We start from the raw sequence: 26,558 nt of genomic DNA, 5'->3' as shown, positions 1-26,558 counted from the left end.
CACCTTCTCGTATCGCAGAAATGCCATATATTGCATGTTGCAGCCCCACAATGCACACTGTTCTGACAGTGAAACACTGTATTATTCGTTGAATGTGGTGCACTACTATGACACTACACAGGGCCTTTAGTACATCACGACTTGGTCACTGTCATTCTGACAGCAGCTGTGGTATAGTCTACGTAGAACGCAGGTATAGGGAGTATACCCACTTCTAAATTTTAGGGGCTTCAGTATACCCACTTAAAATTGATTGATCCATTATTTAGAATAGCATAAATATATACAGTATACCCACTTCAAAAAATGCTCGAATATACAGTATACCCACTTCAAAAAAGTAGACTACACCGCTGGATAGCAGCACATTTAGAACAGGGGCCATGTTTTTAACAGGTTTAAGGTGTATGAAGGACTGGGGTCAACACTATCAAATTGCCTATTTGCTAGCCTTGTAGACTAGACAAACCCACTTAACAAAATACAATATTTGTTTTCCAGGTGAATTCCTGTTCTGTGTAAGATAACCACCACAACAGACCACAACCCGGGCCTTCTGTTGGAATCTTTGGGGCCGGTTTGGCAAGACGATGACACGGCTATGCAATGGTGGAGACAGCAGAATGGCTATGGCTGATGAGCATCGGTTTGATCATAAACAGGACATAACTAAGCAGTAGTCGCACCTGTTTTTCACACAAGGTATCATAGGAGCTAGGTATAGGTGGATAGAAGAAATTTCTTATTTATCCAAAAAAAGGCTTCGAAGGAGTAGGCCTGCATCATTCAAAGTTGTTTTCGCAATTCCACATTAAATCATGTGTACGGACATTGCTTGGTTTTGATTTATTAATGTCGACATGTGTCAAAGAGATCAAATTATATGCATTACTGGTAGTGTACCACCAGCACAGGCTAAATATTCATATACCGTCCAAGGCCCCCCGGAGGTCTAAGCAGCATGTTTGCTGCGTCAGTGATTTCTGATCCCTCCATCCGCACGCACGCATGCCGTCCTTCCTGTTAGCCATCTCGTCTCCTGCTCAGTCACTCTCATGTTTGTCCTCTGCCGTGACAGCACAGGACAGGACAGGACAGGAAGTGAGTGGGCTATTGAGAGGCAAGGTTACACATCCACCACCATCAGCCTTTACACATCATCTGCAGCCGGCGCCTCTCACTGTTGTTGTGCTTTTGCTGCCTCATAGTCCCAAGTGATAATCCATTGACCTGTTCTGCTCTGGCAATTAATTAAAACTCTTAGTCGTAACAAAACATGTTTCAGTTTTATTTTGAAGGTCCAATATCCACTGGCCTCAAAATCCTTCACCCTTGTGAACCACTCATTTCCACATCTCCTTTTAACCCTGTCTTGTTCTGAAGAATGTTACTCTCCATGAAATATATCATTTGAAATTTTAGAATAACCGAGTTTTTTTCAATGAACACATTCTTTCTTCCTCAAGGTTACATCTCCAGTAGCCAATGCGTAATTCCCCATCTCCTCCTCCTCCTCCTCCTCCTCCTCTGTGTCGTGTGTTGTGCATTTGAAGGGGGAAGAGATAACTACCGTATGACGCTTGAATCCTTGATCGGATGATGAGCTTAGTAAGCGGGGTCAGTGCCAACGTGTGTGTGTGTGTGTGTGTACAGTGGCCAGATCTTTAGAGGATGAGGAGCGGGGCAGGGCCTGGTGTGGGGCTGGTGGTGATGGTGAGTAGGTGGAGCGGAGTGGAGAGGAGTGGAGTGGAGTGGAGGGGGATGGGCATTGTACTATGGCTGCAATATAATTAGAGGTGGTGTAGTAGTGGCAGGCAGCGCAGGAGGACCAGGAGCTCTATGGGGGAAGGGTGGAGTAGTAGTGTCTGTGTGTGTGTGTGTGTGTGTGTGTGTGTGTGTGTGTGTGTGTGTGTGTGTGTGTGTGTGTGTGTGTGTGTGTGTGTGTGTGTGTGTGTGTGTGTGTGTGTGTGTGTGCGTGTGTCTGTGTGTGTGTGTGCGTGCGTGTGCGTTCGTGTGCGTGTGTGTGTGTGTGTGTGTCTGTGTGTCTGTGTGTGTGTCTGTGTGTCTGTGTGTCTGTGTGTGTGGGCGGGCATGCATGCGTGCGTGTGCACGTGCACGTGTGTGAGTGTGTGTGCGTATAGCCTACATGATCATGAGCAGTATGGGGGAAGGGTGGAGCAGTAGCCTGTGTGTGTGTGTGTCTCTGTGTGTATGTATGTGTGTGTGTCTGTGTGTGTGTGTGTGTGTGTGTGTGTGTGTGTGTGTGTGTGCATGTGTGGTTGTACAGTAGGGCGGAGACTCACCTTGCTGAAATAGATCTCCTCACTGTTGGCTGTGTCCACCTCCACTGAATAAATGTGATCCCTGCAGAGAGAGAGAGAGAAAGAGAGAGACAGAGAGACACAGAGAGAGAGAGACAGTCATGTGTTTTGTTAGGTGTCCAGATTTTCCCCCAGCACACAAAAGATGGAGAGGAGCATAACGGACATGTTGGTGCTCGTCCAAAAAACATGGCCCGTCTCTCGGCATGCCAGGGTGGAAACACAAGAGCACAGAGCACCACCAACACGACCGCCACAGCCCGCTAGACAGAAACAGTCAACAAAGGTTTTAAGTGGCCAGGCAGCCAGACAAAGGCATCTTTATTCTCCGCTGAAAGAGGGGAGGGGAGGGGGGGTTGGTTGGTTGGTGGTAAGAAGGTGGGTGTGGTGGGGGGTCGGCCAGCGTCAAGTCAGCCCCGCTCTTGTTCAGCTCAATTAAGCATAGGTGTTCACGGTACGGGAAATCTATACCAACACTCATTAAACCACAGACAAGTAGCATGTGTTCCAAAGTCCTGTGCAGGTTTCCTCTGCTTCGACATGTGGTCACCATAAAACTCTGAGGGTTTTAAAAGCCTGTTGAGGGCTCCATCCTCACTCTCAAAGGGAAGGAACAGACCTGCGTTCTAGACCAGTGATTTTCAACCTATGGTGGGCCCTGAAGGTATTCCAAGTGGGCCTTGAAATCATTTTCTACAAATTATAATCATATTGTGGTGTGTGTTGCTATTGATTTATTTGAGTTTTGTTCTTTATTGGGTCAGAAGTGCACGGGCCCTGAGCATTTGTGACAATTTCGAGTGGGCCCCACGTTGGAAAAGGTTGGGAACCCCTGTTCTAGACGGTTCCGTAGCCTCTTACTGCAGATGGGGTCCCCGGTGCAAGGGCCTATTCACTATTCGCTGAAAATACTCAACTGCATTGTGACAACATTGCTAAGACCATACCGAGATTAAGACATAGCCATTACAATTTTGGTGACAGTAAGGTTATAACACAGGCTCTGCACTAAGGGGTTAAAACAGACAAGGCATACGTTCTAAGTAACAGGCAGCTTCCAGACACATAGAAAACTGACAAGGTGCTGGTTGGTTGAGGGTCTCATTAAAGTGCAGATATACAAGGCTTATCTGTGTTCAAAGTCCAATGCAGGTCTCCTCCAAACATATGGTGTACATAAAACCTAACAGGGTTATACCCGTCGGAGAGATGGCTTGCACCAAAGGAGAGCTCTGTTAGGAATCTATACTTGTTTACAGAAAGAATTAAAAAACCACACACAGCTTGTGGTTTTTATTTGTTTACAATCATGGACGCGCATGCACATATTTGGCTTTTAATCAATGTCTCTCTCTCAGATGCAACATCCGTGTATGGCGGTTTAATTAAGGCTCATAAGCCTTTTTCCACATCCTCCTCCACACATCCATTAACCAAATTTAATAATGTTGAGGACAAGTGGCAATTTGCAGCAATTGAATCCACTAACACAGGCTTCACACCCTGGGCTACCCAGCGAGCAGGCAGATGTATACATACATTCAGAGAGAAACAGAGAGACAGAGAGAGAGAGAGAGAGAGAGAGAGAGAGAGAGAGAGAGAGAGAGAGATGATCCTTGAATTTGTGCATCAGCCAGTGTCGTGCTGAGCTTCTGTTGGGCTGGCTGGATATTGGGAATGTAATATCAGCTTAGCTTGTTGCTAATCTGAGCAGGGGTACAATTGGTGAAATATGCCATTGTGCAGTCTCTGTGTGTTACAGATGCGTGCTGTGTGGTACAGATGCTACAGATGCTAATTGACGCCACAGAGTTAGTTAGAATTCGGGCTGTGAACGTTACAGTAGGTGAAACATCTGAGCCGAGAGTTAATTGCATAATGCACCGGGAGCATGTTTGTGGTGAAGCTTATTCGTAAGGATTGAGGTATCATTTTAATTTTGCTTATTTTGTTTTCATTGTTATTGTTTTGTGTAGTTTTTGTTCGATTGTCCCAGTCTGTCTTGATATGTAGTTTTACTATCTGTCTTGTGTGAATTTGGACATGTGTCTGAATTGATAGACTGGAAATTGAAGGTGCAGATAATAGTTTCGGACCAGAGAAGATCAATGGGGAAGAGAGAGAGAGAGAGAGAGAGAGAGAGAGAGAGAGAGAGAGAGAGAGAGATGACTGCACAGAACCCTCTAATTCTTCCTCTACAGGACATAGGTTTCTTGTACGGTTTACAAACATTCCTCTCTTCGTACACAGCTACAGTAGGGGTCCCTCTGCAATCTCTGATTGTTTGGAAACTGCTGTCACTCAAAAAAAAAAAAAAACCAACGCTCATGTGATTGGCTGCTTAGCATCTTGCCTCTCCTTTCGACGCAAATGTTTGTCAACGGGAAACCTATCCATATGTGTTTTTTTCCTCCACCTTCTTCTCCTTGACCTCCTCCTCTCATTCTCAATCTTCTTCACCTAACTCCTTCCCTTTTTTGTTTGAACTCACCTGCTCCCTTTTACAGTGCAGCGGAGTGCTGTGCTTTCAATAATATTCAATAATATAGCACATGTGTTTCCAGACCAGCTTCATTTTTTCAGTTTGTTCAAAAGTGTGGTCACACATGGTCAAAGCAGTGTTTTTTTTCTGACAACTCAACGTGTGCAGGTGTGAGTGTGACTGAGCACGCTTGCGTGTTTTTATGTGTGGATTTATGTGTGTGTGTGTGCGCAATTCCTGATGTGCCGAAACCTAACCTCTGATGTTCACACGCTACTGGGATGTGTGCTTTATATTTTCTCCGAGCTCAAACAATCCAGTATTCAACCAGGCCCGGCATGCAGCCTCCGAGATAGACATGACCAAATGACGTGAAAGACAAACATCCTGACGGAACAATGAGGACGAGCTCTCTCATGTAAACAACAGCCCCTGGGGGCCCCCCACACCTGGGATAACGTCAACGCACACAGAGCCCTTCAAACGCCCATCATGATGACAGCCTCCTATAGCAGTAGCGCAGCGCAACAGCCTCCACACAACTCAAGCCAATTCATACATACTTTCACAGACCTGGATTACACGTTTTCACACATCAGTGGGACACACACACAAACAACTCCAGTTCTGCGGTAAAACAGGATCATCGGAGTGCTTATGTTCTCTCGGCTAACCCATTCTAAGTGTTTCCATTTCTAGCACCAAACCAAATGCAAAATGCAAAATACTGCAACATGATCAGCAGCACAAAGTCACATTGTCTCGCAGAAAGACACGATTCAACTCAATCCCAAACAAAGTCATCTTTTGCATGTGAGACAGAGTAAACGTTAGACACAGATTTAGACACAGATTTTTTATGCAAAAGTTTAAATCCTTAACCTACCCTGACTGTAAGACTAGCTGTGATGCTATGCATGGGTTGATCCCCAGTCTTAATGTTTTTAAATTGAAATCCACAGGTTGGAATAAAGTCTTTTCAATACATTTTGGATAGAGTGCCCTGTATTCCCTCCATTGTAAAGACTTATAGTTTCCCCAACACCAAAGGCCACCATAGACCATTGGAATTTTCTTCCTTTTTCAAATAATTAGTATTATTTTATTCCAGTGAAATATAACATCTTCTGAAATATATATTGTTATATATATTCTGAAATATAACATCTTCTGATCTTCTGCTTACATCCTGAATTGGCTTCATCTTTCATTAACAACAAAGAACATGAGCAAGGCCTTTCATGTCGTGTCTATCTCTCTCTACATCCTCCGAGAATTTCACAAATTTGTTGGCTCAATTTGGTCCAAAACTATTTTTTGGTTTTCTTTAGGGGACAATGATTGGTGGCTGCCACATTTTAAAACGTAATACGTAAAAGGCAAAATGCTAAACGTAAAATGTAAAAAGAAAAATGCATGGCAACACACAGTCAAAATTAGGCTTCTGGCTCCCACAATTCCCCCTTCCCCCTCTCAACTAAAAGAGGGGAAAAAAACCTACAACTCTGTTTTGTCCAATTGAACAAATCCAAGCTCTGCTTATGCAAACAGAGGGGGTCTGGGGGGCTTCCTCCAGCCCTGTGTGCAAATAAACCAGACTGATACTTTTAGCCCTGGCGACATCGCTCCACAGTGTCCAGCCACACACACACACACACACACACACACACACACACACACACACACACACACACACACACACACACACACACACACACACACACACACACACACACACACACACACACACACACACACACACACACACACACACACACACACACACGACACATGCACGCACGCACGCACACACACACACAGACACGTACAAATGCACAGACACGTACACATACATGTTGCCAGGACAGCGGAGGTCTTTCCATTGAACATGAATACAAAAAGTAACTGCCAAGGCAGCTGAATTTTCTATGGCCATGCATCCTCCACAATAAGTGAAGCATATTGATCTATGTTGTTTTGTCACTGCCATTTTTGTTAGAAAAGTATTTCTGTTAACAGTTTTATTAACTTTCGGGAATTACGATTCTTTTAGAACACACACAAACATCCTTTGAGCATTACACAGAGATCTAGCTAGCAATTCATTAATTCAATACGTGAATGGTAGCGACCGTAAATGAAACATTACACGACCTGCCATTCCAGCACAACTCTAGATCCAATGAATGAATGTAGCTTGCTGAAATTCCAGCTGGAAAACACTCAAACAGATTACAAATGGCCGCTTGCAAGTTCCCTGGGCTGCTCTGCTGCTATAGGCCCCCTACGTGAACGTCACGTAGTCTGTCTGCCTCGCTCGCTATTAGAATTGCAGCTCCCCAGAGTCTGTACCCCTCCTTCACCCCTCCGTGTGATTCCAGGACCTCTCCTCAGTTCTCGTGGTCCCAGCACAGTGGAGCCCTCCGTGGGCACAGCGGCGCTGAAGAGACAGAGGCTGAAATGGAGGGTCTCTACCCGCTGAGTCTGGAGTGTGTGTGTGTGCTTGTATTTGTGTGTGTGTGTGTGTGTGTGTGTGTGTGTGTGTGTGTGTGTGTGTGTGTGTGTGTCTGTGTGTCTGTGTCTGTGTGTGTGTATATATATATGTGTGTGTGTGTGTGTGTGGTGTGTGTGTGTGTGTGTGTGTGGGTGTGTGTGTGTGTGTGTGTGTGTGTGTGTGTGTGTGTGTGTGTGTGTGTGTGTGTGTGTGTGTGTGTGTGTGTGTGTGTGTGTGTGTGTGTGTGTGTGTGTGTGTGCGCGTGCGTGTGTGTCTGCAGGCAGAGGAACGGGGGGCTTCTTCGCTGAGAAGAGGAAAGAGGATTGCACTGTTTCCCCTTGTGTTAGTCTAAATTTACATATCTGTATTTACATACACGAGTACCTCGTTGAAAGGACTTCGCTGGGCCCCTTTTACGTCATGCATTCTGCCACTGGGCAATTCCTCACAAAGTGGAATATTTTATCGCATCCATAATGCTGCTCTAAAAGAGACCATATAGTATTTGTACGATGCGACTGCATGAAACATTTATGGGAATGTTTCTGTTTTAACCCATTGTGTCCTGGAGCGACATATACGCTGCAATAAGGTTCTTGAGATTTGAGCTTTTTTACTAAAAAATGTGGATATGTTAGAGCTGAATGAACACATTCTAGTGCAAAATGAAGGTTCTAGCTTTTAAATGCAACTCATTTCATGTTTTTATGTGCTTTGGAGGCTGGGATATTTTGATAGGAGAAAAGGAGAACTGTTGTCATCTTTTGGTCACATCCATAATGTGTTATCACCACACATCATTCTAATTCCAGCTGAATGGAGGCCACAGAAACAGTGGGAGACGGAGAGGAGGTGAGAGAGACAGTTTCTACCCGCGGAGATTTGGAGAGGGTGTGGGAGGGTAAGGGAGGGGAGAGGAAGGGAGGAGAAGAGAGGAGAGGAGAGGCTGAGGTCTTCATGGAGGAGAAGAAGAAGAAGAAGAAGAAGAAGAAGAAGAAGAAGAAGAAGAAGAAGAAGAAGAAGAAGAAGAAGAAGAAGAAGAAGAAGAAGAAGAAGAAGAAGAAGAAGAGGGGGAGTTGGGTGGCCGGACTTGTTGGGAAGAGAAAAAGGGGGTTCTTTGTTGCGAAAGAATGTCGTTTTCATAACAGCCCCATTCCTTTTCCGTGCATGGGGGCAAAGGCTCGGACCAGTGGCGTCCATCTGGTGGCTCTTTTGTTGGACAATTACACCCAGGGATGGTGGGAAGGGGACTGGGAGAGGAGAGGAGGGGGAGTGGGGGGTGGCAGATTAGTATGCAGCCCCACACCTACCTGTCACAAAATGTACCCCCCCACACACACACCCCCTTCTTCCCTCTCGCTACCTCCCTCACTACCCCATACAACTTTTCCCTGTCACAAAATGGGGGTACACACCCTCCCCCCCTCCCCCCTCTCCCTCTCTCTTTCCCTCTGTTCCCCTCGACCCCCTACAACTTTCCTCTGTCAAAAAATGGAAGTGCACACACAACCGCACCCCCCCCCCCCGCCCCTCCCCATCCTCCTCTTCACCCCCTACAACTTTTCCCTCATCACAAAATGGGAGTATACCCCCCCCCCCCCCCCCGTCTCTTCTCCTTGTGCTCCCCCTTCTCCTCCTCCCCTCCCCCTCCCCTCCCCTCCCCTCCCCACTTACCTGTTCTTGGGATTAGATCATGTGTGGGGGTGACAGAGGCCCCCCAAAAACTCTTCCGCATTGTTTGGTCTGTAACACCCCCCCACCCCCACCCCCCCACAAGCTTAGGCGTCTTTCTCATCACACAAACTCATCACATGCGCGCACACACAAGCACACAGTGTAACACACACACACACACACACAGGCACACAGTGTAACACACACACACACACACACACACACACACACACACAGTGTAACACACACACACACACACACACACACACACACACACACACAGACACAGGCACAGGCACACACACACACACACACAGGCACAGGCACACACACACGCACACGCACACGCACACACATGCACACACGCACACACAAAAACACACACACACAAAAACACATGTACATAGGCTTAGGCTTAGGGGCTTTTCTGTAGTGTGGAGCCGAGGGAGTCTGGAACCCCAGTGCACACACGCACACATATACACACATACACACACACACACACACGCACACATATACACACATACACACACCCATGCACATGCACACACACACACACACACACACACACGCACACATATACACACATACACACATACACGCACCCATGCACACGCACACGCTTATGCATGCACGCACATGTACGCACATGTACGCACATGTACGCACACACGTGCACGCACCCACAAACAAGCACAAACACGCACGCGCACACACACACACACACACACACACACACACACACACACACACACACACACACACACACACACACACACACACACACACACACACACACACACACACACACACACACACACACACACACACACACACACACACACACACAGACAGCCAGAGTGAGGAGCCCTGGTGAGGGCTGAATGGCATGATAAGGGCCCAGAGTGGGCACCCTGCCACAGAGGGATGCTAATCCTGCCGCCAGGCCCCTGTCTCTGCTCTGTCTCCCTCCCCTGTTCCTGATCTCTCTCTCTCTCTCTCTCTCTCTCTCTCTCTCTCTCTCTCTCTCTCTCTCTCTCTCTCTCTCTCTCTCTCTCTCTCTCTCTCTCTCTCTCTCTCTCTCTCTTTCACCCTGTTTCACTCCCCTACTCTTTCTTTTCTACCCCTGTTCCTGACTCTCTCTATCTCTCTCTCTCTCTCTCTCCCCTACTCTTTCTTTTCTACCCCTGTTTTTTTCTCTCTCTCTCTCTCTCTCTCGCTTTCTTTCACCCTCTCTCTCCCTCTCTCTCTCTCTCTCTCTCTCTCTCTCTGTCCCTTTCGCTCTGTTCCACTCCCCTACTCTTTCTTTTCTACCCCTGTTTCTCTCTCTCTCTCGCTTTCTCTCTCCCTCTCTCTCTCTCTTTCTCTCTCTTTCTCTTTCTCTCTCTCTCGCTGATCTCACCGGACACTCTCATTTACATTTTGTATGGGAACCTAACACAAATAAAGGGAATAACACACACACACACACACACACACACACACACACACACACACACACACACACACACACACACACACACACACACGCACACACACACACACACGCCTCACAACACAACCCAACACAAATAAGGGGAATAACACACACACACACACACACACACACACACACACACACACACACACACACACACACACACACACACACACACACACACACACACACACACACACACACACACGCCTCACAACACAACCCAACACAAATAAGGGGAATAACACACACACACACACACACACACACACACACACACACACACACACACACACACACACACACACACACACACACACACACACACACGCCTCCATGCCCTGTGTGAAACGTGAACGTACAAAATGATAGAAAACAGACATCCATATGCTCTCACCCTCCTACCGCGTAGGATGCAAGGTAGCTCACATGAATGGACAAAATGACTCAAAACACACACACACACACACACACACACACAGGCAGGCAGACAGACGCACGCACACACACACATGCAGACAGACGCGCGCACACACACAGGCAGGCAGACAGACGCACGCGCGCACACACACACACACACACACACACACACACACACACACACACACACACACACACACCAATAAACACACATTCACCAATACAGCGCTGGTTTGAATGGTGACCTGAATAGAAGGTAAGGAAATGTAATCCGCATCATTAACGAAGCTTTAGCGGGATTTCGCGAGCTGACAGCATAATTGCAACTCATGCGGCCCTCTAGGGAAAAAAACTTTTCATCCCCCCCCAAAGGACTCCTTCCTTCCTTCCAGACGGATCCTCCATTCATCCACACACTCTTTTAAGTCGTCTATACTCTCATAACTCCTTTATTTACCTCTCCGTCCTATAATCTATTCATTTCACATTGCACTTTGTCTTGTTTGTTTGTGAATCTCAGCCCTTCTGTGGAATATGCCCATCGGCATCGAATGTTGTGTAACTGCTCAGATTCACTACCAATTGTATTACAGTGAATCACAATACATACGTAGTATAATTGCACAGTACAATACAGTACGGAATTATATACCACTGAGTAGGCCTAAAATATACCACGTTATAAAAGTATGGATACAGCATAATATGGCCGCTGCTATTGCTATTTTCAACATAGACATCAAGTATTTGTTAACATATCAGTCCTGATTCATTTCTAATGGTACAAAAGCAACCGTTCTTACCAAACATTTTCATGCTTCCCCTGAATGACAGTTATTTACAGCAAGTATGGATGGCATCAGCTTTTTTTTGTCAGTAGGTTACACTTCACATTCAACATTCCCATACTACTGTAGACTCCCTACCCTTCATGTCAAGGTATAACATTAATCATTGCTATAACATTAATCACTGAAGACTTGTCATTTTCTTATTTGTAACATGGCCACGATCCCAATTGTCTCACGTCTTTCATCTGTCTGCTGCCAAGCAGAGCTGTATTGTGGGAAATGTTATGGGAGGGTTGCCGTTGCCATGGCGGTGGAATGCCATGCTGTGCTATGCTATGTTGGGGCCAGGGTAACAAGCTGGATCCTGCCTGCTAGCAGCTACAGTAGGCTACTGATGGCATTGCTACCTGGGTTATAAGATGGCTCTTCTCGAGGTTTATGCAGACTGGTTGAACTACATTATCCAGAATACATTGGGGGAGTCCCTTGCGGACATGTACAGGTGAATGTTCCAAAGAATTGGAACGGGTGTATGCATGGATTACTGTGAATAAGCTGGTCTTGAATATATCCAAAACTAAGAGTATTTTATTTGGGTCTGCCAAGCCAAAGTTAGAATTATATGTGGCCAAAGAACCCATTGAACAAGTGGAAAAGCTGAAATTGCTGGGCATGGTCATTGACAACCATCTGTCTTGGTCAGAGCATATAGATAGAATCATTAAACAAGGCCGACAGGCGGACAACAGATGCGTCCCTCTATGCCAGTTCCAACTATGCCATTTTTTTCCCCCAAACGCCCCCCTGGCTTCCTCCTAACCTGTCAACGCCCCCCTGAGGATGTACTTTCTGTTTATTGGTCATATTGCCCATTGAAACTGCAAATAATATGGAAGGCAGCAAAATGGCGAGACATGGCTTTATTTTTTGCAGTTTAGGCTATAATAAGTTTATCATTCTTGGACTTGGAAAAGAACCATATGATTTCAAATGTCACATAGATCAAGTACATTACAAATTACTAGACATTTATTAGTATCAACCTTTAGTATCACGCCATTTCAGCACATGTGGGAAAGAATGTAAACATCGACAAATAATAAATAAATAAAACCGTTTGGGTCAATCATGCGCTTATGGGTTCACCCTTTAGGTGAATTATGCGCTTATTTTTCAATACCAGCTTCACCGTCAAGGCACAAAGCAGTGAGCTTCCGTGCCAGAGTTAACCAAATTCACACGACTGCAAAGCAATTACAAAAGACGCGTTCTCTCCCGTGCTCTCTCTGAGCGCAACGGAAAGCACCTGTGGGGTAGCCCGCCAACGAAAGAACCTCCCTTTGTAGCCTACGAGTAACACACCGTATGTCAAATGGCCCAGCTGTCTAGCACCATGTTTCAGAGCGCAGCGCACACTGACTAGGCTACTCACTGAAAAGGCAGAAGTAACTCGCTGGGGATATTAAAAGGCAGCCTCCCTTTTTCGTAGGCTACACACAGACGCCTGAACCCGATTTTGTGGACTGGACAAAAGCGGAGGAAATGTGAAATGTTATGAAAGAAAAAAAAGTCCACGTTTAGAGGCGCTGCGGGCTGTCAACTAATTACAGTTCCATGGCGTGGAGCGTTATGCAATGCAAACGCCCTCGATCCAAGCAGAAAGGAAAATGTGAATGTTATGAAAGGAGAAAAGCTAACCAAATGTTACAGGTCCCCGTTTAGAGGAAGAGGTGTAGGCCTATGCGCTGCGGGTCGCCTGTCAACTAATGACGGTTCCATGTCGTGGAGCGTTATGCAATGCAAACGCCCCTCTATCCGAGCACAGACATCTGTGTCAAAAACTGCCTGCCGACTTCTAAATCGTCATTTCCGCGAGTCTCTGACGAACTAATAAAGTTGCCTCCCATTGTCCAAACGCAAAACAATGCCGAAAATTGAATTGCCCCCTCAGTTATCTCACAATGCAATCAGTCTTGCCGGTTTGGTAACATATCACATGGCCTACGTTTTGGCTTGCACGCATTCGCTCCGGTCCAAAATGCCAACTCTGCCGCCTTGTGGCCGTTTTGGCTTGCACGCATTCGCTCCGGTCCAAAATGCCAACTCTGCAGGAAGGAACTATTGAAGGAATGCGTTTCAGACGGACAATTGAAGGAATGCGTTTCAGACGGACGGACGGACAGACAGACCCTCTTATAGAGATGCTGGGACGCATCTAAAAATGGGCAGTGAAATTCACTTTACTAGACAATGTGCACCATATGTGCCATTTAAAATCCAAGAGCAAGTCTGCAAATCTTTAATTTTATCTCATCTAGATTACTGCTCAGTGGTCTGGGCCTCAGCCTCAAAAAGGGAGCTGGCAAAACTACAAGTCGTTCAGAACAGAGCTGCTAGACTTGTCCTTGGATGTTCACCTAGAACTGGCATCCATAAGATGCACACTGCGCTGTCATGGCTCAGCGTGGAGAAGAGACTGGCGACATGTCTTAATGAAGCAATAAAAACACAGAGACCTGAGTCTTTGATCCAGCAAGTAGTGTTTTGTAACACGGCTCACAAATATGCCACCAGGAAATCAGGCAAGGGTGACATTGTACTACCAAATCCAAGAACGAATTCACTGAAAAGAACCGTGCTTTATAGAGCAATTAAGACATGGAACGAATTGCCATTGGATATCCGTCAAGACACGGGCAAAAAAACCTTTAAAGGAAATTAAAAAGGTGTCTTTTGAATGGTTGATACCATAGCTGTCATCTTAAGTTGTAAGGTCTGTTTTTTATTGTTTTAGATGTGTGGAGGAGAACTTTCAGCAATGTGGCAGCATTGCATTTTATAACAGTTTGCTAGACTTGTTGCTGACCTTTTGAGATCTTCTTGTATTTTATTTACTTGAATCTTTGAAAAAACTCTTTATTTTTTGCAAGGCATGTCTATTTGTATTGTTATTAATCTGAAATGTGATGTGTTACATCATGTATTTGGAATTAGGACCCCAGGAAGACTAGCGAACTGCTACGGCATAAGCTAATGGGGATCCTTTAATAAAATAAAATAAAATAAATGTTAAGAGAACAATTTGGTCAAGAAATCCAAGGGAGGCTGTAGGCGTGTGTCACTTGATAAGCACCACTACGGTTTAGATGTGTCCCTCAGAGCGTTATTTGCTGTGATAGGACTGTACCACCACAACTTTCCTCCCACTTTAAAGGGACACTGTGCAGGAAATGGTCAAAAAAGGTACTGCAACTATGCTGCTCATTGAAACTAGGCGCCCTATTGCCAAATTTGATCTTTACATGAAACTTTACTAAGTAATAAACAAATATTTTCTAGTATGGTCCAAGTACAGTCATTTTTACAGCTAAAAATGGCTATTTTTGGAAATTCAAAATGGCAGACCATGGAGAAGATCCCCTTGTCATGTATGAAAAGTGCAATTTTTCCAGTCATAATGAATACTTAGAATTTGATGCTGGTGGTAAGTATTCATGAAAAAGGTAACATTAGTGAATGGGCAGCATGAATTCTGGAAATAAACAACTAAACATTTCACACAGTGTCCCTTTAAGTATAAAGTAAGGTCTTACATAAAATGCTAAACCATAAAATTAGTCTCGAAATTAGAAGATCGGACACAAACTGAATACATGTAGCCTACAGTGTGTAGGCACCTGCCATTCATTCATACCAGATCAAACGAAACACAAAAACAAAACACAATGCGAGGGACTGATATGAATGGTTTAGGAATGATAATACAGATTGCATTAATACAGCATTTTTTTTAAAACATAACCACTCACTTCCCTGGACAACCAACAGTCTTTACCCACACGGTTAAACCAGCCAGCCTGATCCACATCTGCACTCAAAGCTTTACTATCCCCAGTGTCTCCTCTCTACCACAGTGCACCCAGGAATGAAGAGAGGAGACAGAGGAGGGGGAAAGGGTACGTCTTATCCAGTTTCAGATCTACAAGATGCTAATGGCAATATCTTTGCCTGCAGTAAAAGAACAGAAAGCAGAAGAGAGGAAGAGGAAGAGGAAGAGATGCGATAAGGTGGTGGGGGAAGATGGAGCGTGATAGGCGGGGCTCCAAATTCACTGTTTTTCATCACTAGCCAAATTTGGCTTGTAGATGTGAATCGTACTAGCCAAACTCACTACCAGTCAGAGTGGCTAGTAAGCTTTCTTTTCTACCAGCCAAACTGAATTTTCACCGGAATTTGGCCGGTTTGCTGGTGTTCATTTAGAGCACTGGTGATAAGTAAAGTATAGCATAGCAGAGAAATGTGCTTCAAATATTAATTACAGTGATACATCAACACATTGGGCCCACGCTAGAGAGAGGAGCTAATGCTGAGTCAAATAGTGGTATAAAAGAGGGGCAGAGATAATGGCCACCTCCATATTAGTCTTTTAACCTCTTAGCGCAGAGCCTACGTCATAACATTGTAATGGTTATGTCTTAATCTATTGCCTAAGGCTCTCGGTACTGTCATAGCAATGCTGTTATGATGTAGTTGAGTCTTTTCAGCAAATAGTGGATAGGCCCGACGGCAACCCCATCTGCAGTAGGAGGCTACAGCCAAAATGGTTTCTAACCAGGAAAGCAGAAAAAGGTGTCTGAGGTGGGAACAGGAGAGAGGAAACAATAACTCAAAGACATTGCCATAATGCCACACTAACTGACCGGCTTCACTGTATTTCAAGTCAATTGTCATACCAGACAATAAGGTGGCTAAACATTTGGTTTCAGTTGAACTAGCCAGAAAGATGAATACAATTGCATCCTTTGTTTACTCCATTGTAACAACACTGTTTTCCAAGTAAAATGTTTAAAACACAAGGGGTTATAATAAAGTCTATTTTTGGTATGTCTAGTTTCAAGTACACAGCTTAGACAATAACACCCAACTAGGCTGAAGAAAATGTAAAAAAAAAACAGGACTGGCAAGCATCTAAAAATGCAGAATTAATACAGAACAGGATTAAGTACCACACAAGGGACAGTCTGGAGAAAAGCAACAACAAGCTACTACAAACATGACCTAAATTCATAATTTACACGGAGGCAGTTTTTTGAAAATGCAATTAGCATTACAGACGATTAAGAGGCACCGTGGATTACAGCCTGAAAATATGCAAATATATAAGTACTGTATTCTCTCTCTCTCTCTCTCTCTCTCTCTCTCTCTCTCTCTCTCTCTCTCTCTCTCTCTCTCTCTCTCTCTGAAGGTATAATTTTTTATCATGGATTAATTATTACCTTCCACTGTCAGAAAATCAAATCGATTGCTTTGTATTTGTGTCATTTGTCATGCAGAAACATTTCATTAAATCCAATCGCACCTCATAATTACCATCTACCTCCCTGATGGTCTCTGTGTGCCAGCCAACAGACATACAGATGTTTGCATGGCTGTATCCAGAGCATACTGAGTGTAGTGTCACCCCTCTAATGAGTCTAATAGTGCTGCTAAATACGTAGTTCCAACTTCGGCCCACACCTTTAGGTAGCCTGATAATCATCGACTTTCAAATCTCTTCGACACTTGGTCTGACCAAGTTAACATTAACAATTACAGTTTTTCTCGATTGCCTCCACACAAGTTCTGGTACTTCACACACAATTCTCGGAACATCTCACCCATTTCCCAACTCCCCTAACCAATGTCACTGAACACTAAACACAATTCCTACTTAACACTCAAATTCCAGTTTTAAAACACACTCTTTTCACACCATTACACACAATTCTCTGGATTACACTCAATTTTCATAAAGAAAAACACTGGGTTTCTCATGGAACACACTGTCATTCACAACACTACAATCAACTGCAACTATGTTCACTTCCTCATCACATGGGCAAACTCTCTTCATACCGGTTTACAATCTGAAATCATCACCCCATAAGGACACACATTGCATGTCATATTGATGAAAAATGAGTGGATGCAAGGAGAAAACCCATTTGTTTAGTTTTTGAACTCAAAACTATGTTATACAAGACATAACTTTCATGTGGTTACCCAATATTTTACAATACATTAGTGCAATTTTTAAATATTTTAAAAAAATATGTAAAATATATACACGTCTGTGTACTCCGAGTCTAAAAACAATATTTCAGTATTTTACTACAGAAAAATACCCTCTTTAGTAAGTAGAACACTGAAGAAAATAAGTTTCTACTGTGTTTCAAGTTGAGTATAGAGGGTTTTTTTTCATAGCAATAGGCTATACAGTAATGTAATGGGTTTTTTGTACTGCCAAATAGGCAGTGGGGTTTATCTTTGTGTTGTTTTTGTGAAAAAACATACAAATCTTTCTGTTTCTGTTTGTGTGTTGAAGTTTTTCCAACTTATGTCACAGTATCCATGCAATCCAGAACAAAAAAGCCCAAGTTACTGGGAGAAATTAGTTTTACCCTGTGCCCAACAGTGTTTTAATGGGTCTGCAAATGTGTATTGTAGTGACTGTCTGTGTGTGTCATTTGACGACAAAATGAGGTTTTTAGAAGAGAGTACATTGTTTTGAGACAAGACGTGCATTTTTCAGAGGTAGTGAAGAGTTTGGCCCGTTGTGTGTGAGGTTTGGAGATTTGTGTGTAGAGTTTTGAGAATTCGAAGACCGATTCCGAAAATTGTGTGTAGGCAATCGAGAAAAACTGTAACATTTCCCAAACAGCACGGTTGACCCGCCTCCCTTGGTTTGCTGCTAGTTGTTTGCTTCCCGACAAAGTGGGAGGAGTTTCCTATCTTTTTTCCAGAGCTTAGAAACGATATTTGTATTACTCCCGGCCTGACTAGTTGCGTAACTTTGAGGGCCCAGCCTGGCTTACTTTTTGGTACATTTCAGGTACATGCAAGGTACATTTCTGATCGATATACAAACAATAAAAAATACATATTGTCAATACAAACAATAGAAAACAATCCAGTCTATCATGTACTCTTCTACACAAGTACACTGATCAGTCACATGGCTTCAGAACTATATCATGTGACCAAAGGGTAACACAGTACAAACGCAATGCCTCCTCATCCCAGTTACTCCAGAGTTACTCTTCTAACTAATTAGCCTGGAGTGAACTCCATGAGAGGTGGGGAACCGCATGCTAAACAAGCTGTCAGAAGACATGAGCAGAATTATGAAATGCAGTTGATTGTTTTGGATATGAGACACTGCTGAGGAGAAAATTGTCCGTCTGACATATCTTCAAGACTCATATTTTTTAAATGCTTGCTTAACTCCCTCTTGAAGACAATTGTTATTTTTTTTACCAATAAAAAATGAAACAGACTGGTGATGAAAACACTCTCTGGTTTCCTCCCCAGACACTTCTTACACGTCTTTGTTCAATCAGCCTAGATTTCTTTGTTCAGACCTCTCACTCTTTTCCAAATCCCCTTTTCTGATTCTTTTTCATGTGATGTAGAAAAGCGCTTCAGTCAATGTCTCATCACTATGTTAATTCCTCCCAGATTGCATTCTCTGTCAGAGTTAGGTACCACCATTGGGGCTCATGTCGCAGTGTTACTCTTAAATATAAGAATTTGTACAAAACTCCACACAATCCGAAACATATCCTATGGCTTTCAGTATTCAGTTAGTATTCTTCTTTAACCGAAATTATTATTTGGCATATTTTGTATCAATATTGCAGGTCTGTATTACAGTGATGCTGCTTTAGAGAAACTCAAGTCCAATCTAAGGACATTCTTGGGAGAGCACTGGTGAATGAGGCCCACTGTTCCTTTTAGGGGTCCAAATGGACTGCTTAATTGTGTAGTCAAGTGCATCTTGGATCCCATCTAGACCAGGCATCCCAGCAGACCCTTGGATAAGAACAACAACTAACCTTGCTGCAATGTAAAGTGTCCGATTCATGATAACAATCAGCTGGATGTCCAGTTTATGTCGTTGTGTGCTGTTTTTGCCCGGTTTATGGCCAACAAAAACAGGATATTGCCTCGTATCTGAAAAACAATGACAAGACAACAGTATTATTTCAGTAGCTCTAATACATAATGTGTAATACACAGTCAGTTAAAGCATAGCTTTAAATTTCAGACTATTCTATACACTCAATGTCTTTTCTATATCTTTTAGCGGAGCGTGAACATCAGTGTTCTGCCATTCCCTTGCTTTGTTTTGTAATCTTTCTGGATCTTGCACCCGATAAATTGCTTTGGACGTCTGTGCAACCCCAAGAGGCATTTCTATTAATATATGAATATACACATTCATCTTAGCAGAAATACTGTCACTTGGACAGACAGGCACCTCGGAACTGTGATAGAAACGAGACAGGATTACCCTTTGATGTGGGAAAGAGTCCATTTGAAAACCCATTTGAAAGTTAACATTTTTCCTGGGCTCCCCTGAGCTGCACCAAATTACATTTTAAATTCCAGGCACAGAATACCCATGTGTGTGTCAGTGAGAGAGACAGAGCAAGAGAGAGAGATGGAGAGAGAGAGAGAGAGAGAGAGAGAGAGAGAGAGAGAGAGAGAGAGAGAGAGAGAGAGAGAGAGAGAGAGAGAGAGAGAGAGAGAGAGAGAGAGAGAGAGAGAAAGACAGAGACAGAGACAGAGACAGAGAGGCAGAGGCAGAGACAGAGAATGAGAAAGAGAAAGAGAAAGAGAAAGAGAAAGAGAAAGAGAAAGAGAAAGAGAAAGAGAAAGAGAAGGAGAAAGGGCAGAAAGACCAAGCAGAGAGGAGGTGAAGGGGTAAGCAAGGACGTGCAAAGAGGAGGGAGCAAAGAGAGGTGGAATCAGCAAAAAAAAAATAGAGAAAGAGAAAGTTTAAAGAGTGGGGAGAGAACACACAGAAGAGGAATGTAAGTGATGGGCCGCACTTCATTTCATTTCATATCTACCTCGGGCCATGTGTTGAAAATACTGTATGCTCTACACAAGTGTGTATTACAGGTACCATGAGTTGGAATCAATAAGCAGTACTGCATGGTTGTGTATACCTATAGGAATTAAACACATCCATTTGAACCTCTGATTTGTATGTACTGTAAGAGTATGTGTGTGGAAGTTTCCAAGGTATGGGTGTTTGCATGTTTCAGTATGCGTGTTTGTATATAGGCACATGTGGAGTATGTGCACACAATGTGTACATCTGTGCTTATGTTTTTATTTTTAAATTTGGATCTTATAAAATTGACATTTCCAATACAAATGAACACATAACTGTGTGTGTGTGTGTGTGTGTGTGTGTGTGTGTGTGTGTGTGTGTGTGTGTGTGTGTGTGTGTGTGTGTGTGTGTGTGTGTGTGTGTGTGTGTGTGTGTGTGTGTGTGTGTGTGCGCGCGTGCGCGCGCCTGTGTGTGTGTGTGGAATACTCATTCTGGACTCTGAATATGTGTGTGTGTGTGTGTGTGTGTGTGTGTGTGTGTGTGTGTGTGTGTGTGTGTGTGTAAAACCCACATTTGCCATGTGATATGCTTATTGACTCTGTATGCTGTATGTGTGAGCGTGCGTGCGTGCGTGCGTGCGTGCGTGCGTGCGTGCGTGCGTGCGTGCGTGCGTGCGTGCGTGCGTGCGTGCGTGCGTGTGTGTGTAGGTGCTCATGCGTGCGTGTGTGTGTGGTACTCACAGTTGCCATGTGAGATACTTATGGGCTCTGTATACTGTATGTGCGAGCGTGTGTGTGTGCGTGCGAGCGTGCATGCGTGCTCATGCGTGCGTGTGAGCGTGGTACTCACAGTTGCCATGTGAGATGCTTATGGGCTCTGTATACTGTATGTGCGAGCGTGCGTGTGTGCGTGCATGCGTGCGTGCGTGTGTGCGTGCGTGTGTGCGTGCTCATGCGTGCGTGTGTGCGTGGTACTCACAGTTGCCATGGGAGATGCTTATGGGCTCGGTGTCTTCCGGGAAGCCGGCTCCCGTCACCTGCAGGAAGGTGAGGGACAGCAGCCAGGCCTCCAGAATCATGCTGGCACTGCAGGCTCCGTGACTACTGGTCTACGCCTACCTGTCAAAACAAACACAAAACAAGATAGTTCAAGTTTAAGTTGAAGTTTGAAAGGGACATTGCATAGTAAGTTGAACATTGGTCTTCTGGCCCTGCCATGGAACAACTAGTAGGGCACTCGCCTGCCATGTGGCTGACCTGGGTTTGATTCCAGGCTTGGGTCCTTTGCCGACCCCTCACCGTCTCTCTCCCAATTCACTTCCTGTCCACATCTCACACTGTCCTATCAAAATAAAGACCCCAAAAATATATATTTTTTTAAAGAATATTGGTCTTCTGTTGTTCTGTTGTTTTGCTGTAAGGTCAGACGGTTTTCACAAATAGCGTGTTCAGGCCGACTGAGAACCGTGCTGGAGCTCGTTCCCGCACCTAATCGTGAACCGGCCGTCGTGTTCACGCCACAGATATTTGCGTTCACAAACCGGAAAGTTGGTTCGCAATGCAAACTGCAAAATACTAGGTTTTTCTCTGCGAACCGTGATGACAGCGTGGCCGTCAGCAGGTTCATCCGGGTAACACAGTCTCGTGATGAAAAAGTTCAGAGCCCAGTATGAACACGGGGGGTTCGCAGATAAGCACTTTAGTGCCGAACGTAACTGGTGCGGGCACCGGCTCCGGCTCTGTTCTGAAAGCCCTAAAAGTGAAAGAAACCAGCAGAAGCATCAGGCTGGTGTTGCACATTCTGGTCCCAAAACAAACGAAAAACACAACTTATCACCTGGGTCACAGCTGATACCACACATACCTGGTCTAATGCTCAACGTTTAGGCAACCTGTCATGAACACAGATGGAAAGCATTTCACCAGCACAATGTGTCCAGTCTCCATGTGTTTGTGTTAAAGACTGCACGCGCTTGTGTTGAAGAGTACATTTCAGCAAATTCTGAGAAAATATTGCTGAATAGAGCATCTGTGCAAACACTCATAGAGAGTCGCAATGCCAGCAAAAAAGGCAAAGTGGATTAGTGCTGCTGATATACACGCTAGCGATCGATAACCTGAGATTAAATCAGACCTCGCGCTGACTAACCTGTGGTGCACAGAGGGCAAGATCATCACAAGATCCACGGGGACCTGCTATTGAGTGACTTGACGAAGGAGGAGAAAAGAGTGTGTGCCATGAATGAATTATGTGCTGGCCAAGGCTACAATGTTAAAAACTTACAGATAAAGAGGGTTGTATTTGCAAGGAACAATGATCCTTTTAACTGTGATGTTGTTTTCCTCTAATGCTGTCATTTCTACCAGATTAGCGACGCCATAGTAGGGCCGTTCAATACCGCTTTCACTCTGATGCAATGTCAGGAAAGATGAGGGCAGATTCATCCCCATACATTTTTGGAGGCTTATCAGTGAAGAGGAATTCTGTGCTTTGCTGATAGCACCAAACGCAGTAATGCAGGTAAGCATGCTTTGTGATAAGTCAATAATATAACGAAATTACATGTTACATACATATTTTTAAAACTCTTGTGCATCCTAAAACAACAAGTCCCCCTCCCCCCACCCTCCTGATGATGGACTTCTTTTGCTAACTGGATTTGTACTGTAAGTGACCCGCAATTCAACTGCGCCAATGTTTTCATCCTCCGCTGACATTTCTGGAGCACTGTAGCGACAAATCACTCCCACAAATCACGGTGGACAATCAGCACGGTACTAATGCAGGCAGCTATCAGCACTTAAGTGCACTTAAGCGCAATTATTCGGTAAGGCTTCGTGTTTTGAACTCAGGAGCTCTGAGAACCCTTTGCGACTACTTCTGTTAGCGTAACTGCCTCCTCCACACCCAGCACTGGTCAACCTATTACCATACTTGCATGCCAACACACAATTCAATAGAAATAGAAAAACACATAACTGTGTGTGTGTGTGTGTGTGTGTGTGTGTGTGTGTGTGTGTGTGTGTGTGTGTGTGTGTGTGTGTGTGTGTGTGTGTGTGTGTGTGTGTGTGTGTGTGTGTGTGTGTGTGTGTGTGTGTGTGTGTGTGTGTGTGTGTGTGTGTGCATGTGTGCGTGCGTGCGTGCGTGCGTGCGTGCACATTTGTGTGTGCATGTGTATGTGTGCATACTTTGCTCATGTGAGAGAGTAAACAAATGAGAGCAAGATCGAGAGAGAGAAAGAGAGAGAGAGAGAGAGAGAGAGAGAGAGAGAGAGAGAGAGAGAGAGAGAGAGAGAGAGAGAGAGAGAGAGAGAGAGAGAGAGAGAGAGAGCACTTCCCATGTAGCTGTGATCTTCATTCGTGGGGTAATGAAAACACTATTCATGGTCAGCCCCAGCAGAAGGCAGAGGACACACAGGGAAGCTCCAAGGAAACAGCCTTGGTGGAAAATGGCCAACATTCCAGATTCCTAGGTGCATGTTTTCCAACGACACTACTAACACATAGACACAGACCAACAGACAGACACACACACACACACATGCCCAAACACCCAAACAAACAAATATTCCACATGCACGCACGCACACACACACACACACACACACACACACACACACACACACACACACACACACACACACGCACACGCACACGCACACACACACACACACACCTGCTGACAGAGATACAGTACCTGTGCACACACGATCCATATTTGAAATATAGGACTTCAATACATAGGTCACAAACACCTGTTCAACTGCAGTCCTAAAGATAAATATGACACCTGCAGATCCGAACACATGCAAGCACAACGCAAACACACACATCTTCAGGACATACTGTATTGGTTCTCGGGCTTATGCACATTGCCTAGGGAGACGAAAACCGTTTTATCAAAAGTCAGGCGCTGCATATTTATGTGGGCGGGGCGGGGCAGGGAGGAGATGTTATGGGGGTGATGTACGATGCATGGGGGTTGGATTATAAACAGCGGCAGCACGGAGGCAGTGCTGTGATTGTTTGTTCCCGGGGCCAGACACCATTGGCAGGGATGGACAAGGGGGGAAAATAGGGCCCGGGCACTTTTGGCTTAAAGGGCCCCACCCTCATAATTAGCAGCACAGAACTGACTCACCGGTGGGCCCCACACCCTCGTGGGCTCCAAATTTTCAGAAAATAGGGGCCCACAACGGTGCGGGGCCTACCGGGAAATGCCCGCTCTGCCAGATGGCCAGTCCAGGCCATACACCACAGGACTGAAGAGGAGCGGGCTGATTGATGAGCGGGGCCTGGCAACGAGACATGTGAGATCTCCTCTGGGGGACAGTCAGCGCAGCGCACTGTAAATACACATCGTCCTGGCTAAGGCTAGGACAGTGCAACCGCACACGCAAACACACCCGCACACAAACACACAACAAAATTCAAGTATGCACACAAACACATGTGCACACATGCACACACACGCACGCACACACACACGCCCACATGCATGCACGCACGCACGCATGCACACACGCACGCACGTAAACACACACACACTCTGCCTGGTTAGGACAGAGAGGGAGTGCAGGCCAAAGACTGCTGCTTGAAAATGACATGACGGAGCGGTGTGTAATGTCACAGGGATGTACTCGGAGGGAAGGAAGACCAGAGTCATGAACTGTTGATATTACAGAGCCAGTTAAGATGAGACGCAATCAATAGATTCAAATGCATTGAATATAAATTCACTGTGAAATGACTTGATTGTATTCTGCCATACAGGAAATGAAATACTTTTTTATAGCCACAGCATAATTTATTTTGCATGACATCATCCATTTGCCATGAAGTAGTGAAATACAATTCATCTTTATGAAAAGTGTAAATATTGAGTTATTCCCAAGATTGTAAACTGATCATTACAGATATCACATTTCTGCACCAACAACCGGTAGCCTATATCATAACACCACTAAATGTAACACTACACATCAGTATCATATTATTCTTTTCCCATGCTCTTCAATAGCTCCATAGATAACACTGTGGGGAGAAATGGAATTCCTTAGTTAGCGTTGCTAAGTGTGTAAGTGTCAGTTAACTTAACGCTCTGATGGAGAGCTATAAAGCGGAAGGCCAACAGAGCAAAGGGAGCCAGCCAGTCTTCTCATTAGCTGTGCCATTGGGCCCGGAGACAAGATGTTAATCATTAAACTGGAAACATTAATGATTACCAGCGAGACGGACAGGTAAGAAGCTAATAACAAACCTCTCACCAAGCTGCAGGCTCCCCCAGATGGAGCATATCAGGACGGTGATAAAGAGCTAATCAAAGCCACACACACTTTGTCCGTGACTCGGTTTGGGCAAGAAGGAATAGGAGTTCACTTAGCAGTTTAAAGGCTTTAGTCTCCATCCTTCATTTGCCCACCTGCCAATCAGGCCCATCCAATCAGGAGGCTGGCTGTGTCTCTAACCAATGTGTTTTGGGTCAGACTCACATGATTCACGTCGGGGCCCACTCTATTTATTACCTCTAACTGCATCCATTTTAAAAGTCTTTTAGACTCCAGAGGGGGTTGGAGACTGATAGGGAGACCAATTTGTCTTGTGTCTTTTGCTGGTGTGGGCAGAACCAGATCACATTACAGCCAAGGGCTGACTCACACACACTCTTAACCGACTTACAGTACAATTGTGTTTTATGTACAGGGAACAGTCATTTGGGGTTAGATGCCTTACTCATGGATACCGTACTGTTACCGACTCACTATCCATTAGGTCAAAGCACGAGGGAGTTCTGGAAGCCTGTCTGAGCTTTAAGATTGGCACTAGGGCTGCACGATATATCGAAAATGTATCGATATCGCGATATCACAGCTTGCGATACACGTATCGCAAAAGTTGTGCACGTATCGCAAGAAGCTTTTAATTTTCAATAACAGCAAATTTCGTGAAAAGGTTAAAAAAATGTATTAAAAACGTTTCCATTTTAAGTTGATGCTGTATATTAGCCATGTTTTTTCCT

The 26,558-nt window shown here is 44.7% G+C and overlaps 1 protein-coding gene across 2 annotated transcripts in view; it reads right to left on the bottom strand.

The window, feature by feature from the left end:
• Nucleotides 1-26,558, bottom strand: part of sema6a (sema domain, transmembrane domain (TM), and cytoplasmic domain, (semaphorin) 6A) — a 150,561-nt gene that overhangs the window by 78,990 nt on the left and 45,013 nt on the right. The window contains exons 2-4 of one of the 2 annotated variants that reach the window (XM_063194808.1): nt 21,519-21,658; nt 19,534-19,651; nt 2,304-2,364 (exon numbers count right to left, since the gene is read on the bottom strand). In XM_063194808.1, the coding sequence (XP_063050878.1) occupies nt 2,304-2,364; nt 19,534-19,651; nt 21,519-21,618 (279 nt within the window). In that variant the 5' untranslated portion in view covers nt 21,619-21,658. The remainder of the gene's footprint in view (nt 1-2,303; nt 2,365-19,533; nt 19,652-21,518; nt 21,659-26,558) is intronic. The other variant, XM_063194809.1, reaches the window with a different exon arrangement.

This window comes from Engraulis encrasicolus, chromosome 3 (assembly GCF_034702125.1).
Source record: "Engraulis encrasicolus isolate BLACKSEA-1 chromosome 3, IST_EnEncr_1.0, whole genome shotgun sequence".
Lineage (NCBI taxonomy): Eukaryota > Metazoa > Chordata > Actinopteri > Clupeiformes > Engraulidae > Engraulis > Engraulis encrasicolus.
This window is presented reverse-complemented; position numbering and strand designations above follow the sequence as displayed.